The sequence below is a fragment of the Bos indicus x Bos taurus genome, chromosome 7, assembly GCF_003369695.1.
Source record: "Bos indicus x Bos taurus breed Angus x Brahman F1 hybrid chromosome 7, Bos_hybrid_MaternalHap_v2.0, whole genome shotgun sequence".
NCBI lineage: Eukaryota > Metazoa > Chordata > Mammalia > Artiodactyla > Bovidae > Bos > Bos indicus x Bos taurus.
In genome coordinates, this window is record NC_040082.1 from 16,427,126 (window position 1) to 16,445,444 (window position 18,319).

General features: G+C 38.2%; 1 protein-coding gene across 10 annotated transcripts in view; it reads left to right on the forward strand.

The window, feature by feature from the left end:
- Positions 1-18,319, forward strand: part of MCTP1 (multiple C2 and transmembrane domain containing 1) — a 564,668-nt gene that overhangs the window by 366,078 nt on the left and 180,271 nt on the right. For all 10 annotated transcript variants that reach the window (XM_027545593.1, XM_027545588.1, XM_027545590.1 and 7 more), the window contains 2 exons: positions 173-359; positions 5,472-5,565. In XM_027545593.1, the coding sequence (XP_027401394.1) occupies positions 173-359; positions 5,472-5,565 (281 nt within the window). The remainder of the gene's footprint in view (positions 1-172; positions 360-5,471; positions 5,566-18,319) is intronic.

Consider the following 18,319-nt stretch of genomic DNA (forward strand, 5'->3'; position numbering starts at 1 on the left):
TCTGAATTTTGTGGAGTCAGCTGACATGAAAGGCATATGCTTCCAGTGGTTCAAATGGTATTTTCATTGATTTATTTTTCACATAGCTCTGAGCAGCCTGCACCTCCACTGTTTGATGTGGCCAAAAAAATTTTTAAAAAGCCTCTTGCTAATCCAAAACATTTGTTTGTAGGTGCCAGATTGACCTGTCGGCTCTCAGTAGGGAGCAGACACACAAGCTGGAATTGCAGCTGGAAGAAGGGGAGGGGCACCTGGTATTGCTGGTCACCCTGACAGCTTCGGCCACTGTCAGCATCTCTGACCTCTCCGTCAACTCCCTGGAGGACCGGAAAGAACGCGAGGAAATATTGAAGCGATATGTACGTATGTAACCCGCCTCCCTCGGGGTCAGGGGTGACTAGATGAGGCTGTAAATAATTTACGTGGAGTGGCAGGAATACATCTGCAAAAGCTGTCTGACAGACGAATCAGCAGAAGGCAGGGCAGGTGCAAATACCATGCAGATCTTTGCGGAAGCACTTGGGTTACCCCAGGATATCTAGATCCTTGGTGTTTTCTCGAGTCTCTTCCAGAGCCAGTTCTAGAGTCTCGGGGTCTCCTCAGTGTTCTTATCACACAGGGCAACCTCCCGTGATGGAAAGTCAAGTTTACACAAGACTACTGGAAAGGGAGTTCACTGATTATTTATCATTGGAATTAGAATCTCATCTTTATACATTTGAAATGGAGTTAATGGCACTTAACTTTTTAACTCGTAGCTTGATAACTAGGAGCTTCACTGGTGGCTCAAATGTTAAAGAATCTGCTTGCAATGCAGGAGACCCGAGTTTGATCCCTGGGTCCAGAAGATCCCATAGAGAAGGAAATGGCAACCCACTCCAGTATTCTTGCTGGAGAATCCCATGGACAGAGGAGCCTGGCAGGTTACAGTCCATGGGGTTGCAAAGAATCAGACATGACTGAGCACCTAACAGACTTTTGATAACTAGAGGATATTTGCAGAAATCATTTTCTTTTTCAGCTGCTTAGAAAAGCCTCACTTCATCCTTTTAATTTTGAAATTATGGAGTGTGAACTGTAATTAAAAGGAAGCTTCTTTACCTTTGGATTAGATTTAAAGTGACAGGGTGGCAGAATGAGTCACTAAGTACCCTTCTCAAATTTTACCAAGCCCAAACGTGACCACTGAGTCTCTTTCCCAGCTTCCTCACAGTATGCGTTTCCCGCCCTGTAGTTTTCGTGAATCAACAGAGAGGGGAGCTCTTACTCCATCGTTCTCTCTCAGTGAAGCTTTCAAGAAGTCAATGTCTCAGTACCCATGAGCTGGAAGAAAAAAATTGCTTTTCCACTTAAAATTACAAAGCTTGTATTGTACCAAGCTGCCAGGTGTTTAGGAGGCTCCTCTAGACTCCCGGTCATGAAACCAAGCTCTGACTAACAAAGAACTGCCTAATTTTTTTTTAAATTTTAAAATATTCCTGTTTGCTGACTGACATCCTTCCAATAACTGAATTTAATAAAGATGTACCTTATCAGGCTGTGCAGATAACATGAAGTGCTGGTACTAATGCTCTACAATATTCTTCAAACAGATTAGCAGGATGTGCACTTCAGCAAATTTATTCTGGCTATCTGCACCGAATCAGCTGTCTGCTAATGCTTGTACAACTCACCCACCAATGGTGTTATCATAAACAGTTTAATAGAGGTGACTTAGCAAGGCTAAATAGTATATATTTTTAAAAAACCTAAGCGCCTAAGGTATTGTATGACATCTTCGAATATATAATTGCAGTTGTGAAAATTATTTCGCATTTTGGTACCCACCAAGACATATTCTCCTATTCCCCAAAGTGAGCCTCATGAATTAAAACAATTGTAAAGAAATTAATTCACATATTAATGTAAAAATGATTCTAGGTATTATAATATTGTATTTGATGGATTAATATTTGATACAGTCCCATATGTTAGTATCATACAATGGGCTTGGTAATTAGAAATGGTCCAATTACTATTGATTTTTTCCCTTATTTTGCTACATGAAATTCCCCAAATCAGCCATTTCTACTGAGAATTTGAATATTTGTTTCCATACCTTCTTTCAAATATTAGCTATTATGTCAATAAAATGTAAAATATTATGTGGATGTCCCAGCTAATTCTCAAATTATATTATGTTCAATATACTAAAAAGTGAGCCAACTTTAAATATACGTTTTTTAGCCCTGAATTTCAAGATAAGCCTAAATCTCCCTTTAGAATCATACTTGCTAAGAAGCTAGTGTACATAATACAGCACATGTTATTATGATTACTCATAGCAATACAAGGACAAACACCTATATTTTAGTGTTTCAGAGTGTTACCTTTTTATTAGATAGATTATAAAGTGAATGAATACTGTATGATGTCTGAAATATCACTTGTTTTGGAGAAACATATAAAAGAGTTTATTTGGGGAATTATCCGTAAGATTTCTGGTGAGAACTTTGTGTATTTTTATTTTTTTAAGGTCAGGTTAAACCTAAGAATTTGAGTTGGCACTGGTTGTGGTAGGAAAGTAAGTGGATGGCCCCCACTCTTGCATGAAACAACCCTGAGAAGGCTCTCCCTTGCTGTCATTCAGTGGTTCATTGTGAAGCATTGAAGACCCACAAATTAAAGACATTACTGTGTGAGCCGTTATTTGATCACCACGTTCTGAAAAGATGGCTAATTCCATTTTTATTTTTTTTCCCCTCCTTTTTGGAGGGAGGAAAGCAGGGAAGGTCAATAGGGGGCAGATAGTAATGGGTAGTAGACCAAGAGCGATTGTATGACCTTTTCAGAACGGGGATGCTGAACCCTTGCTCCCCCTTGTCACAGTTTAAAAACCAGAGGAGCTAGTTTAGAGAAGAAGTTGTTAGCATTCCATTTTTATTATGACATTTCACAGTCATCTGATTTAATGTCCCTTGACCGGATTGTCCACCGTGAGACGATGGGCTTGAAATGTTATTTAGAGCATTGATAAAAGGTGAGCGGTTCTAAGATGACAGCGAGTCATAAGGCTGGTGGTGTGACATTAATTTTCTCCATAACAGAGATGGAATAAGACGTCACGGTGACAAGCTGTCAATCAGCGCTGGCCCCTCAGAGCATCCCGATGCCATAGGATGGGGTGTTGCCTCTCCTGTAATAGAGCTGAACTGAGATGCTCTCCTGACAGCTGCTGCAGCCATAGAGAAAATATATTATACAGCCTTTCATTAAAAAAATAAAGAGGACTCCTCTCCAGAGCATTTCAATCTTTTCCCATCTATTGAGGGCTGAAAGGATTCACAGCAAATCATAGATTCCTCTGCTATGGAAATTTCTGGCTTCAGAATCCGTCCCGGTTTAGAGGCCTTCTAAAATAACCGTAAATAACAGGGCTGGAATATCTCTTGATGAAGTATTCCTTAAAGTTATATTTTTTAACTGATACATTTACGTGTTTTGCTTCTTTTTTTTTTCTCCCCCTTGGAGTTCTTATTATAATCCATGTGTTGCTGGCCTAAACGGTTGAAATTTGCCATAAATGACTGTCAGCTGATAGGAGAATATGAAACCTTCAAATAATTACTCCTCTGCATGGAAGACATGCATGGTACTTCGGAGCTAAAGTACCAGTAGCAGTGTGACTCTGCAGTGAGTTTACCGGTATAAAAATGATTCTCAGACTGCAGATACCTGCTTCAGTCACAGTGAAACTTGGTCTAAATTGTTCCTAAAAATTAAAGGACAGAAACCTTTTTGATAAAACTCCTCTCCATGGTTAGATTAGGAGACTTACCTGGTCTTTAACAGTCAGTAAGCTCTGAGTTAAGAAGCAGCTTCCCACACCTGACCATTACCACCTTAGGAAGACAACAAGTCTACAGATCTCTGAATTATAATACTCGGTCTAACATTTCCACTCTTAAACCCTCAATTTACAGGAATTTAAATGGAGAGAGAAGTGCATTTTTATTAAACCCTGTCATCTGGGTAGCTTAAAAAGAGTTTGGGTGATAAACAGCTGTTTAAAAACAATAAAAGATTAGGAGTTAATCCTTGTGCTAAACACTGTTTTTTTTAACAAAGTTAGGCTATGAGATTACACATCTATCTGTGTTTCCTCCTCTCAGTGTACCAAGGTCAGAGCTTCAGTCTAAACAATGACTAGTCATACAGGGCTGATAAAGTTAATATTGTGGTAAGCTTGTGCTTCTCAGTATTCTCACATTCTCAACACAAAGATGGGAATGATCTTTAGTAACATTTTAATAGATAACTTTATTATGAGAAACTGTGTTATGCTTTCCAGTTTTAAAGCATATTAAAGATTACGATAAAGCAGTGCCTTTGATTTACTGAATAAAAATACTGATTTTGTCATGAGAAAATTGCACTGAAGTGCAAATAAACAAATGTGTGTGTGTCCTGTCATTCAATCACGTCCAGCTGTCTGTGACCCTGTGAACTGTAGCCCGCCAGGCTGCTTTATCCATGGACTTTTACAGGCAAGAATACTGGAGCGGGTTGCCATTTCCTTCTCCAGAACAAATGTGCATCATGAACTATTGGTTGATTTTACTCTCTGTTTAAGTTCATGAGAGTTGTGAATTATTTTCTTGGTATCCCTTCTTTTAATTCCTTTAGGTATTACACTTATTCATACTCTACCATTATTAATTCATGAAATTAAATTGGTTTTAGCATTTGAGTCTGATTCTTCTATCAAAATTTCTATACTTTTATACCTACGACAATGACATAAATTTACAAATTTAAGAAAAGATTATCCATCACTTTTGAATTTATTTTTAGTAATCATCTTGATTTATTTTAAAAGATTATATATTACCTGAAAGGTGTGTGGTGTTTTCTAATATTTAAACCTTTTGAATTAAATATTAAAACATAGTCTTTAACCCTCATCTAGCACCTACAGTTTCCAAAGCTCACCAAGGAGAAAATATAGTAGAAAAATAATTAATTTAATGTTGTCTTACTCCCAAAGCCTTAAGTGTGTGTGTTACTTAACCAACAATCTAAGATTCCTATTAAGAATTACTAGTCTCCAGATCATCATGCCTATAGATAAAAGATTTCCTGGAGTGCTTTGGTAAAGGAGATGGATGGAAGAAAGCAGACATGTCATATTTTATAATTGATTGTTCACTATCTACTGCTAATTACTTATAGAGAAGCAATGTTGTGGTATTTTTTTTACTCTTTAAAAAATAATCTACTTACATAGCAATAATTATCTACACAAATGTATGTGTGTATGTGTCCATATTCATGATGGCGGAAAAGGGCATCCTTATTGAAGAAACACAAATATCCGTTGGCTCATTTCAGCAGCATCCTGAGATCAACCATAGCACTTGGTATTTTCTCAGAGCGCTCCTAGAGGTGTTTTGGGACCTTTCTTTTCTAATACTGACTTTGGGGTGTTTCAGAGCCCGTTGCGGATATTTCACAACCTGAAAGATGTGGGCTTCCTCCAGGTGAAAGTGATCCGAGCGGAAGGGTTGATGGCTGCTGACGTCACAGGTAAGAAACGCGGCAGTTTTCCTTTTGCCTATGTATCAAGCAGCATGCCGGGTCTATAGTCTGATGACTGAACTTTTCATTTCATCTGACTGAATAATCCAAGGAAATCGTAAAGTGTGTTGATCTCACAAAGATTTGCCATCCACCTGATTTTTATACTGTCTCAGCTGTTTAAAAGAAGGGTAACATAATAAAAAATGAACAGTAGAAAGGAAAACAGCTTTTGAATTGTTGCCTTCTCCCAGGTTTAGTCAACATAGTGGTTGTATTTCTTTCAGGTTTTGTCATTTTGGCGTCTCTGGGTAGTAATGATGCATCTTCTCTTAAAACAGTATCAGCCTCCCTCAGCTGATTGTGCAGCATCAACACTGATAAATCAGACATGCGTGAAATCTCTTGCGTGGTTTGCTGAAAAGTTTAGATGCCTAACACTCAATTACTTGGAACGAACTTCTGGTATTTGTGTTGCCGATCCAATTCTTTAGTCGTCCAAATTCCCTAGTCCGTCCCAGAGATAATTCTGGATCTAAACTAAACATCTACATTGTTCTAAACTGTTTTTCAAGAGACAGGCCTGGAAAACCAAGAAACAGGCCTGTGAAAATGCCAAAATCAATATGATATCGTAAAGCTTCCTGATTTGGATACTGCTGTTTCTATAACATGCTAATTATTTCATTACTTTCCAGAATTATTGTTTTGAATTTACAGCTATGTGAGCATTTACTAACTGTTTAATTTCATAGGATTTGGGAGGTATTTATACGATTCCTTAAACTGTCCATCTCAAGATGGACAATAAATAGGATTGACTTGACCAATTTTTGTGCAAACTTCCCTGTTCCTGAAAGAAAGTATCCACTTATAATTTGTAGAAATATGCTTACTGTGAATGGCCAGCAAGTTGACCCTCAAAGGGTAGCTAAGTTATTTGAAAGGGAGAAATATACTTTTCCTACCAAATGAGGGCTTGCGAGCTCATTATATGGTCACTGCTGCCCTTAATTAATGGAACAGAATCAAAATCTAATTAAAAGATCACATGCCTTAAAACTAAAATGTCTATTCCAAAATGACAACATTTTAAATTTTTTAATATTTGCATAGTATTGAGTGACTATTTATTGTATCATAAAAGTAAAAATGGTGGGACTTTCTTTATGGAAGATATTATCAACTCATGTTTAACCAAGCAGATAATAACAACTGTGAGATATTGTTTCAAGATAGGCATACCTGAAAATAGTGGGAGAGAAGATTGTAATTTTTTTGCACCTATACTGACTTGGCTTCTTGTACTAAACAGTTAGTGAATGTCAAGTTTATTCACGTTCTATTTTATTTCATGTGTGATTGTAACCAAATTAATCTGGACAAAATGATTTTATTTATTACGAGCTTTCATTATTAGAACCAATAGTCAACATGAATGGTTGACTAACTGGTCTGTTCTTTTTTGTTCACTTTGAACATGGACTTAAAGACCAGAAGAGGAATTCAGTGCTGCTTTTACACTACAGAGGTTCTGGCCAGCCTTTGATTCCCAGCAGCAGGTAGATTCAGAAATTCATGGCAATGACATTTACCATCACAGGAGGCATCTTCACTTTTCTTGAGTATTTTCTGCAGTGAAGGAGAGCACCCAGTGTTGGGCTAAAAGCATCTGAAGATAAAGACTAAAATTAAAAGTATGTCAGAGGGTATCATGTGTGCGTGCGTGCATGCCAAGTCACTTCAATCATGTCCAACTCTTTGTGGCTCCATGGACTGTAGCCCACCAGGCTCCTCTGTCCATGGGATTCTCCAGGCAAGAATACTGGAGTGGGTTGCCATTTCCTTCTCCAGAGGATCTTCCTGACCCAGGGATCAAACTCACGTCTGTTTGTGTCTCCTGCTCTGGCAGGCAGGCTCCTACCACTAGCATCAAAGTGTTAAGAACTATCCCTGGATATTTACAGTGGGTACAGTAATTTCTTAAACAAAAATTCAAATCCCATTTACTTCAGAAGTTTAGATACCTGCCCATTACACAAGTTAAATGTAATTATCTGTTTGTGTCTCTTGGAGAGAAGCTGTCATTGCTTTTGAAACTTCATGAATATGCCAATTACTTTAACCCAGATGGCCTATATGCCACTCTGCAAGTTAAAGTACATGTTCTCTTGAAGCTGGAGAAAATAGGTATATTTCTTTCATAATGGTTCTATGTAAATTAGTGTGAATAGCAATTGCCTTTTCCCTAGGGATTCAGTGAGACATAATTTTGATCTGATAAAATGGACTTTAATTTGGAGAATACTAAATAACAGATTCTCCATTTTTTCCTTCCAGTTTTAGGGATATAAATCTAATGATTCCTCATTCCACACTGACCTTATAATCTAATGTGCTCTGAATTGAACAAGAGAGATGTTGAACTATTCAGGGGCAAGAGGATAATTCAGTCTTTGACCTCGCTCACTCTTGGGCCTTTTGTGGTCTTTCTGACATTTGTGATGGTGGCCAAAACCGAGGACCATATATTCAAGTCAGATGTCTGAATATTCTGCCATTTTTTTTTAAAGTCTTTACTTTTGCAAAGGATAAATGCATACTTACCCTATAAATACATACATATAAATATGTACTGCTCCTTCCTGGTCTTTAGCATGAAATTTGGGGCACAAATAAGCTCTTTGTATACTTTATCTCCTGCTTTTTCAAAGTAAAACTTTAAAAATATGTCGTGCATCTCAGTGGATAATCATAGTCAGGCTCTACAAGATACTTAGCAACAGTTTGAGGAAAGCGAAGAGAATCAGTGGTGCTGTCTACAAATGCTCAAATTAGCATCCGTTTAGGACTGTTGTGGATGGAGAGGGGAGATTTTAAATCACTGATAGCTCTCTGTGTGAAGCAAAAAATACTTTTGAGCTGATATAAACCAGGCTGTTGCCATAAGATACTTGGTTGGTTTCCAAACACTTTCCCAGACAAGTCCAACAACACAAACTTATATTTGACCAACTTCACTCAATTCTTAAAATATGTTTAATGACCAGAATATCAAGTTAAGCATCCACAGTTTAAGCAAAAAATTTTAAATTACAATATTTCATCATTTAGCATGAGCACCAGAAAAGAGATTCTGTAATCTTTTAAGTAGCCATCAATCTTACTGCAGTTACAAAGAGTTTTTCCCTTTCAAAATGTAAAATTTTTCTTTTGTTACAACACATTCATTGAGAAACATTGTGATACTGTATTAACTCCGTGTGAATAAAGAGCAATTGAGACTCTCTTTGAATGAGTGAGTATAAAGCACAAATTACTTTTTAATGAAACCCTCAATTCTTCTGCTTTCCACAAAAAGCCTATAGCCTTGTTCAGCTGAAGGCTACTACAGTGGGTCACTTCAGTTAAGCCCCTAATAAACTGTTGATAGTTGAGGGTAGTTTTTTCTTCGGTCTCAATGGCTCAGTGTTGGACAGTGCACTTCAAATCATTAAGGTTAATACAGATTTAAAAAAGAGATTAACTCTGGTGGTTAAGGCCTCCATTTACAACTCCCACACATACACATGCATTGAACGAGGCACAAGAGTGGATTGAAATTTCAGTCAAATTGTGGGCAGCCTTTCACAGCCTGAGAAAGTGGCACTCTGGTTTTCAAAGTTGGTCAGTGAAATTCTTCAGGAGGGAAAAAGTTCGATTCACTAAAAATACTGCGTGGTACAACTTACTTACCTTTCAAGTAACCAGTGAAAAGGTTAATGTCTCTCTGGACCATCAGAGCAAAATCTTCCGACTGTCTGGGCCTGTGTTCACTGGGGAAGAGCCTACTGCTAAATCAAGTATTCCTTGAAACTGGACAGATTGTGTGAGAGAAAGACCAATGAGGGGGGAAAAATTTTTTTTTTTTATTTGGTGGTGGGAAACAGTTCACTGTATGTTGGAATTTGTCTTTCCTAGCTTCTAATTATTCTTCTTTGGACGGGGCCTAATTTTTGCTTTCAGCTGCACATTTCTATATTGAGTGAGGCTTTCTTTGCAGAGTATTTAGACCTGGCCTCTTGGTTCTTTCAAGTTCTTAAAGAAGAAAAAGAAAAGGGTTCTTCTCCTCAGCCCCTCCCCTTCATTTTCCCTTGGGTTGTTTTTTTGAGCTCCTGAGGAAGAGGTCACAGCCTCCCCAGGGATACCAGGCACTCAGTTTCAGACACACTGATATGGGAGAACTGTGAAACCCTTTCAAAAGATGCTCTGCCTTTTCACTGTATTAAAAGGTACACTCATATAAAACTTCTTCACTCCAGGTGAATTGATCTCTCAAATTAATGCACATCTCTTTCAGGAAACAATAGAGGGAGAGCAAGAAAAAAAAAGGAAGAGAGGGAGAGAATTTTACAATGAACAGAGCTGTCATTGAAACAGTCCCACTAAATGAGCATAGCTTTTTTCCGGAACAAGGCTGTGCATCAAGACTTGCGACTCACCAGCCCCCGGAGTCTGGAAACCTACTAGTTATTAAGAGAGATGTTTACTACCCCTTTATTTGCATAGACTTTTCCCATGTTTTTCTTTAGGAAAACTGTCTTCATTGTTGGAAAATATTTAAGTAACAAAACAGCAGAAAAAGACATGCTACAGTTTTTTTATCAGCTTCCGTGAGAGTCTTATTATCTTAAGAAATAACAGTTAGCAGCTCAGATTCATTAGCAGAGCTAAATTTAAGCCCCGTTTGACAGGCTGCCTAGAAAACATTTTGTTTTGCTGTCTGTGGGCTTTAATTAAGATGTGTTCAATTTCAGTCCTCTTCAGTCTAGCCCTACCCCCCCACCTCCTCACCACCACCCCCAACTTGCTGTGTCACAGACCGGCGATCAGACACTTTTAGATGGTCCGGCCCATGACTTTGACCTTCTGCGCAGTCCGGCGTTCCCTGGGGAACCGTTCAACTCATGAGGTCTGATTTCACACTTCCAGGATGCCTCAGCTCTCTTAACAATGACAGGGAGACAAAGCCCTTTAGAGCAGGCCGCATGGGGACTTGTTTAAATTGGAAACCAGAGAGGAGTCAAGGAACAAGGTTATGGGCTACAGAATAGTGCTTTTAATAAAGAGCTCACAGCTCCAGCTCAGCTCAAAGAAGTCTACCTCTGTACAATTAATTGAGCCATTTATCTGGAGCTTCTTAGGCCTCTACTTTCTCACAGATTGCGTGGTAAATATCAGCTAAGAAGCAAATGAGATATGCATGAAATGAATTTTAACACTTTGATTACTGTGCCTCCAGTCTTCATTAAAAGTAAATTTATTTGTATTTCTGACCTCATTATCAGTAGGCTGCCTGCATTTTTATTGGTTCCTGTGATTTCCAGCTTGAGTGTGTCATGAAGGTATATTTTATACAGAAATTTGGATTTATTATTCTCGGTATTTTCCCTGAACATTATGGATCTATTCAGAGAAAGAAAATGAAAAGCTAGCTGTACAGAAAAAGGCAAGTCTGGTCTTTGGAAGTTTTATATACTAAATGCCAAGAACATATGTATCCAAGATATTATCCCTTTAAAAAATTAACTTTTTTGGGTTACTCAAGCAAATTGCACAAGATGGAAGCCACTGTTGCTTGAGTGGCCCTCCAAATATGATAGCTCTACTAGAATAGGAGTAGCCATGCTGTTTCTTTTATAGAATTGTAGCAGTTTAAATTTTTAATAGCATAGGCCTTTCATAGACATCATCACATTTAATAACATTAGTGATATCTGATAAATGCAGTCTTAGAATTTATGATTGCTATTTAAAACCTATCATTGAAGAAGAGAAAATAGATGTCCTTTAAACTACATAGTTCCATTGAAAGTATTATATACAAAATGCGACAGAGTTCCTTTATATTTGTGAATTATCAAGGGTAAAATAATTTACCCATGGGGGGGTGGGAGTTATTTGTGGATATCATTCTTAATTTTCAAACTCTCACTATCTTAAAATCTTAAAATTTTAAGATATTTCTTGAAACATTTTAAAATATTTCTTGAAACATAAAATCAAAATTTTACACAAAATATATTATAAAGTTCCCAAGAATTCTCTATTTCTTTTCTATAACTTAATGTTTCTATTTGCCTTTTAATAATGAAGATTGTAGAAGACTTTTAAGCAAATAGTATACTTTCTGACACCATATTGCACATAGAAATAAATGTTGCTTCCTTTAGTAATTTTATTTTTAAAAAAGCTAAGTCATATTCTAATTATAGAAATGCAAAAGTGTTCTTCTAAAACCAAACAGTTGATAATATTTGTGAGGAGAGTAATTAAAATGATAATTTAGCATAAGGGCAGGTGAGACCTGAGTCTGAACTAGTGTTTTACAGGGAATTGCAGAAATCATGTGTGATTCATATGCTGGTCACATGGCTAGAAGATACTGCTCTGGAAGAATAGGTGGGATGACAAAAGAGATTAATAATTGGGTTTGATATACTCTAGAGGTGAAGGACTATGGGCTGAAAAAGTGGTGGTCCCACTATCAATGGGAAATGAGGGAAGAGAAATGCTATAAAATAATTAATTGAGTTCTGTGAAAGTAAGATTACAAAATGATCCTTTGAGTAAAGAAATAGAGAATTGCTGATTTGACTTGGAGGGCTGGCTCCAGGGTTTTACCCAGTGCTTGAAGAAATGCTTTCGATGTTAGAATCATTGTTTAAAATTAAATTATTCTATATATTTTGTTGCATTATGATATAGGTATGTAAATAAGAAATGAATTTTCTAGAACAGTGGATTAGGGAAATACTGCAGACAGGATCTGGATTTAACTATGCTTTTGAAATAAAATCTTACTGCAGGGATATTTGGATGACATGATAGTGTAGTTAGACTCAGAAATGACTAAATGATCCACCCCAAAGGGTGATTATATTAAAGGATTGATGGCAGTGGGAAATGCCACGCAGAGGAATGCAGCGCTCTATCCCTTGTCTAACCTGTTCAACATAGTAACTATTGACTTTGAGGAGATAATTGCTTCTTTATCAAACTTGCTAGAGGCATAATTAATTCACTATATATCAGACCAATATGTATGCTATTTGTATACATATATACTATATAATATACAATTTATACATATAATCAACAACCTTAAATAATAGACTTAGTTCTGCACAATGAACATTAAAAATTATAAATCAAAAGGCTTGCCTGTGTAAAAAGCAGTGATTTCTTGATTTAACAGTAGAAAATAAAGTCTTTGAGTTTGAATCAAGCTTAATCTCTATGAGAGTAAATTATACATACATCAGTTTTGTTACATTCAATCAGAGGAGAATGTTGAAAAGATACTCCCTTCTGGGTTCATCAGACATCCTGGGGTGGGAATTCAGTTTTAGAAGCTACTCTTTAAAGAAGGACACTGACAAGCTAACCAGAATAAGTCCTCGGTTGGTATATCTGGTGTTTTAAAATCAAGGCCATTGAAACTAGCTCAATGAAAATGATAATGACAGTAATCATAGCAACTAACATTTATTGAGCCCTTATCACATGTCAGACAGTACCCTAAGCCTGATATAAGGATTATCACAATTAATCTCACAACAACCTAATTAGGTATTGTTGTTATCTTCCCTTTACAAAATAGAAAACAGAGGTGTGGAAGGTTAAATAACTTGTCCAGATCAACACACACACGCACACGCACACACACATATGCACGTACGCACATACACACACTCCGGCTAATAAATGGCAGGGCAAGGATGCCAGTCCAGATCTAGTCACTGAAGCCACCAGTTTGTACTAGAGAAAGGAAGATGTTGAATTGATTTTTTGGTCAGTTATCCAAAAGACTGTCATGGGGAGGGTGTTGTTAGGGGTTAGTAAGAATAGTAAAGACCAAGGTTCAATCCAGAGAGCAAACTTTCTTCTAGCACGTTTTATCAGAAAGGAATTTATTATAGAGTTTTTAGTGGATCACAGAATCTTTGGAGGCAGGAAGGGCCTACAAAAACAAGCTCTAAGCCCAACTTCCAAGGGTTACTACAAGAGCCACATGAAAGAGCCAAGATGTTGCAGGTCCTGCCACGTGAGCCTGCGGGGAAGGCGCTGTGATGGCAGCGTACGCCACTCCCGCTCGCCCGCTCTGTGAGCAGTTCTCCCTCTCGGAGAACTGAGCTCTAGTGTCAGATCTCAGGCAGATACCTCTGATCCATGCGGCCCGAATCACATCTGCAACCCCAGCTTGCAAAGAAGTCAGGAAATGCCCCTTGGGCCTTTGTGGCTTCTCTGGTTTCAGGAAGAGACACACTAGGAATAGAATAGATGCTCAGCAAGCCATCCACACTCTGCAGTGCAGGAGGGCAGGTGACAGACACGAATCACATCATCTTGGTGACACATGCTATCCCTCTTTTTCACCCCTTATTTCATTTAAACTTAGACAAAAGCTCCAGAGAGACAAAATGCAAAATCCCCCCTAATTTATAATTGCCAAAAAACGAATCAGAATATTCCTGTCGAAATAGTGATTCCCTGTCACTAGAGCCATTGATGCCAGGTTGGTATGACCACCTGGTTGAAGGGGGGGCTTCAAGTCTTAGATGAGCTTTTGAACTTGGACTCTGTTTTCTCTCCTGGGCCTTCAGAATCTGAGATCCTGCAGTAGGTGCCAAGATGAGGAGCAGACCCTTGAATGAGTAGATATTATGTAGATGAGAAATAAAAAGAAAGGTATCATTCTAAAGACAAAGGCCTGACAGGTGGCAATTTTCAGTGTTATTGCCTAAAAATATAAAAGATTTAATCACCTAATATAATTTTTAATTTTTTAAATCTGAAGAATTTTATTCCATTGCAAAAGACCTCTCCAGCTAGTTAATTATGTGAATTATTCAGATAATCATCTGAAACCCCATACTCTTCTGTGCAGAATTTAATTAAATATGTATTTACTGAAGGCCCTAAACTGTCTATAAGGACTTGTAAAAACAGAGGAATTCATGATATATTTTTACATTTATTTTAGGCCAAACAACTTTTGTGTTTCTAATCTAATAGCAAGTCAGATATGTGCAGTTTCTTGTTAAATGTTAATTGAAAATAAAGTCTTTAAATGTTTTTGCCATAATTTATTTAAACTCTTAAAGGTTTAGACATAACTTCTCTACTGCCTCTTCTCATTTTATAAAGCCCAGAGTCTCCTTTGTCTTTATTTTCCAGTTTCTTATCTGTCTTGTTTCTCATTCTTCTATCATAAATTTTGGGCTCCCCAGCATATACCAAGATGGTTCACTTCTAGCACTCAAGAATGCACCTAGTTATACAGGATACTATAAATGTTCTTTTGCATCTGATTCTAGATCCCTGGGCTTCCCTGATGGCTCAGCTGGTAAAGAATCTGCCTGCAATGTGGGAAACCTGGGTCCGATCCCTGGGTTGGGAAGATCCCCTGTAGAAGGGAACAGCTACCCACTCTAGTATTTTGGCCTGGAGAATTCCATGAACTCTATAGCCCATGGGGGCTCAAAGAGTCAGGCACAACTGAACGACTTTCATTTGAGCTTCCCTGATGGCTCAGATAGTAAAGAATCTGCCCCCAATGAGGAGACTCGGGTTTGATCTCTGCATTGGGAAGAACCCCTGGAGGAGGAAATGGCAACCCACTCCAGTATTCTTGCCTGGAGAATCCCATGGACAGAGGAGCCTGATGGGCTACAGTCCTTGGAGTCAAAAAGAGTCAGACATGACTGAAGTGACTTGGCACAACCCTAGATCCCAAGAGAAATAAATTCATATATACATTAAACTTTATTTCTGTTGCTCTTAGTCATGGTTCTCAAAGTGTAGCTCAGGAACCTCTAGGAATTCCCAAGACCCATTTAGGGGTTTGTGAAGTCAAAACTCTTTTATAAATAATACTGAGATATTATTTGCTTTTTCTTACTGTCATTCTCTCATGAGTATACAATGGAGTTTTTCAAAGGCTGCATAATATTTGATCACTCTAATGTTAACATTAGTCCCTTGGACTACAAGGAGATCCAACCAGTCCATCCTAAAGGAGATCAGTGCTGGGTGTTCATTGGTAGGACTGATGTTGAAGCTGAAACTCCAATACTTTGGCCACCTGATGTGAAGAGCTGACTCATTTGAAAAGACCCTGATGCTGGGAAAGATTGAGGGCAGGAGGAGAAGGGGACGACAGAGGATGAGATGGTTGGATGGCATCACCAACTCAATAGACATGGGTTTGGGTGGACTCCAGGAGTTGGTGATGGACAGGGAGGCCTGGCATGCTTGGTTCATGGGGTCACAAAGAGTCGGACACGACTGAGCGACTGAACTGTACTAAACTGAATATTAACGTCATGAATTTATTATTGTTATTTCCAAATGAATATCTCTTATTGTTTAATTCAAGTATAGTTGATGTAATATAATATTATATAATTTATAGGTGTACAATATCAGTTCAGTCGCTCAGTCATGTCCAACTCTTTGCAACCCCATGGACTGCAGCACACCAGGCCTCCCTGTCCATCACCAACTCCCAGAGTTTACTCAAATTCATGTCCATTGAGTTGGTGATGCCATCCAACCATCTCATCCTCTCATCCTCTGTTGTCCCCCTCTCTTCCCGCCTTCAATCTTTCCCAGCATCAGGGTCTTTTCCAATGAGTCAGCTCTTCGCATCAGGTAGCCAAAGTATTGGAGTTTCAGTTTCAGCATCAGTCCTTCCAGTGAATATTCAGGACTGATTTCCTTTAGGATTGACTGGTTGGATCTCCTTGCATTCCAAGGGTTTACAATATAGTGATTCACAATTTTTAAAGGTTATGATCCATTTATAATTATTCTAAAATATTGGCTGTGTCCCCTGTGTTATACATCATTGTAGCTTATCTTATACATAATACCTTATACCTCTATCTCTATATTGCCCCTGCCCCCTTCCCTCTCATTGCTGCTAAACACTAATCTATTCTTTGTATCCGTGAATCTGTTTCTTTTTTGTTATGGTCACTAATTTGCTGAAATTTTTATATTTCATGCATGGTATTATACAGTATTTGTTTTTCTCTGACTTATTTCACTTAGCATAATACCTTCCACGTTTATTCATATTGCTGCAAATAGCAAAATTTCCCTCTTTTTATGGTCAAATAGTGTACCACCTGGTGATGTCCATGTGTAGAGTCTTCTCTTGTGTTGTTGGAAGAGGGTGTTTGCTATGACCAGTGCATTTTCTTGGCAAAACTCTATTAGTCTTTGCCCTGCTTCATTCCATATTCCAAGGCCAAATTTGCCTGTTACTCCAGGTGTTTCTTGACTTCCTACTTTTGCATTCTAGTCCCCTATAATGAAAAAGACATCTTTTTTGGGTGTTCATTCTAAAAGGTCTTGTAGGTCTTCATAGAACCTTCAGCTTCTTCAGCATTACTGGTTGGGGCATAGACTTGGATTACTGTGATATTGAATGGTTTGCCTTGGAAACGAACAGAGATTATTCTGTCGTTTTTGTGATTGCATCCAAGTACTGCATTTCGGACTCTTTTGTTGACCATGATGGCTACTCCATTTCTTCTGAGGGATTCCTGACCGCAGTAGATATAATAGTCATCTGAGTTAAATTCACCCATTCCAGTCCATTTGAGTTCGCTGATTCCTAGAATGTCAACATTCACTCTTGCCATCTCTTGTTTGACCACTTCCAATTTGCCTTGATTCATGGACCTGACATTCCAGGTTCCTATGCAATATTGCTCTTTACATCATCAGACCTTGCTTCTATCACCAGTCACATCCACAGCTGGGTATTGTCTTTGCTTTGGCTCCATCCCTTCATTCTTTCTGGAGTTATTTCTCCACTGATCTCCAGTATCATATTGGGCACCTATTGACCTGGGGAGTTCCTCTTCCAACAACACAAGAAAAGACTCTACACATGGACATCACCAGATGGTCAACACCGAAATCAGATTGATTATATTCTTTGCAGCCAAAGATGGAGAAGCTCTATACAGTCAACAAAAACAAGACCAGGAGCTGACTGTGGCTCAGATCATGAACTCCTTATTACCAAATTCAGACTGAAATTGAAGAAAGTAGGGAAAACCACTAGACCATTCAGGTATGACCTAAATCAAATCCCTTATGATTATACAGTGGAAGTGAGAAATAGATTTAAGGGCCTAGATCTGCTAGATAGAGTGCCTGATGAACTATGGACTGAGGTTCTTGACATTGTACAGGAGATAGGGATCAAGACCATCCCCATGGAAAAGAAATGCAAAAAAGCACAATGGCTGTCTGGGGAGGCCTTACAAATAGCTGTGAAAAGAAGAGAAGTGAAAAGCAAAGGAGAAAAGGAAAGATATAAGCATCTGAATGCAGAGTTACAAAGAATAGCAAGAAGAGATAAGAAAGCCTTCCTCAGCAATCAATGCAAAGAAATAGAGGAAAACAACAGAATGGGAAAGACTAGAGATCTCTTCAAGAAAATTAGAGATACCAAGGGAACATTTCATGCAAAGATGGGCTCAATAAAGGACAGAAATGGTAGGGACCTAACAGAAGCAGAAGATATTAAGAAGAGGTGGCAAGAATACACAGAAGAACTGTACAAAAGAGATCTTCACGACCCAGATAATCATGATGGTGTGATCACTGACCTAGAGCCAGACATCCTGGAATGTGAAGTCAAGTGGACCTTAGAAAGCATCACTATGAACAAAGCTAGTGGAGGTGATGGAATTCCAGTTGA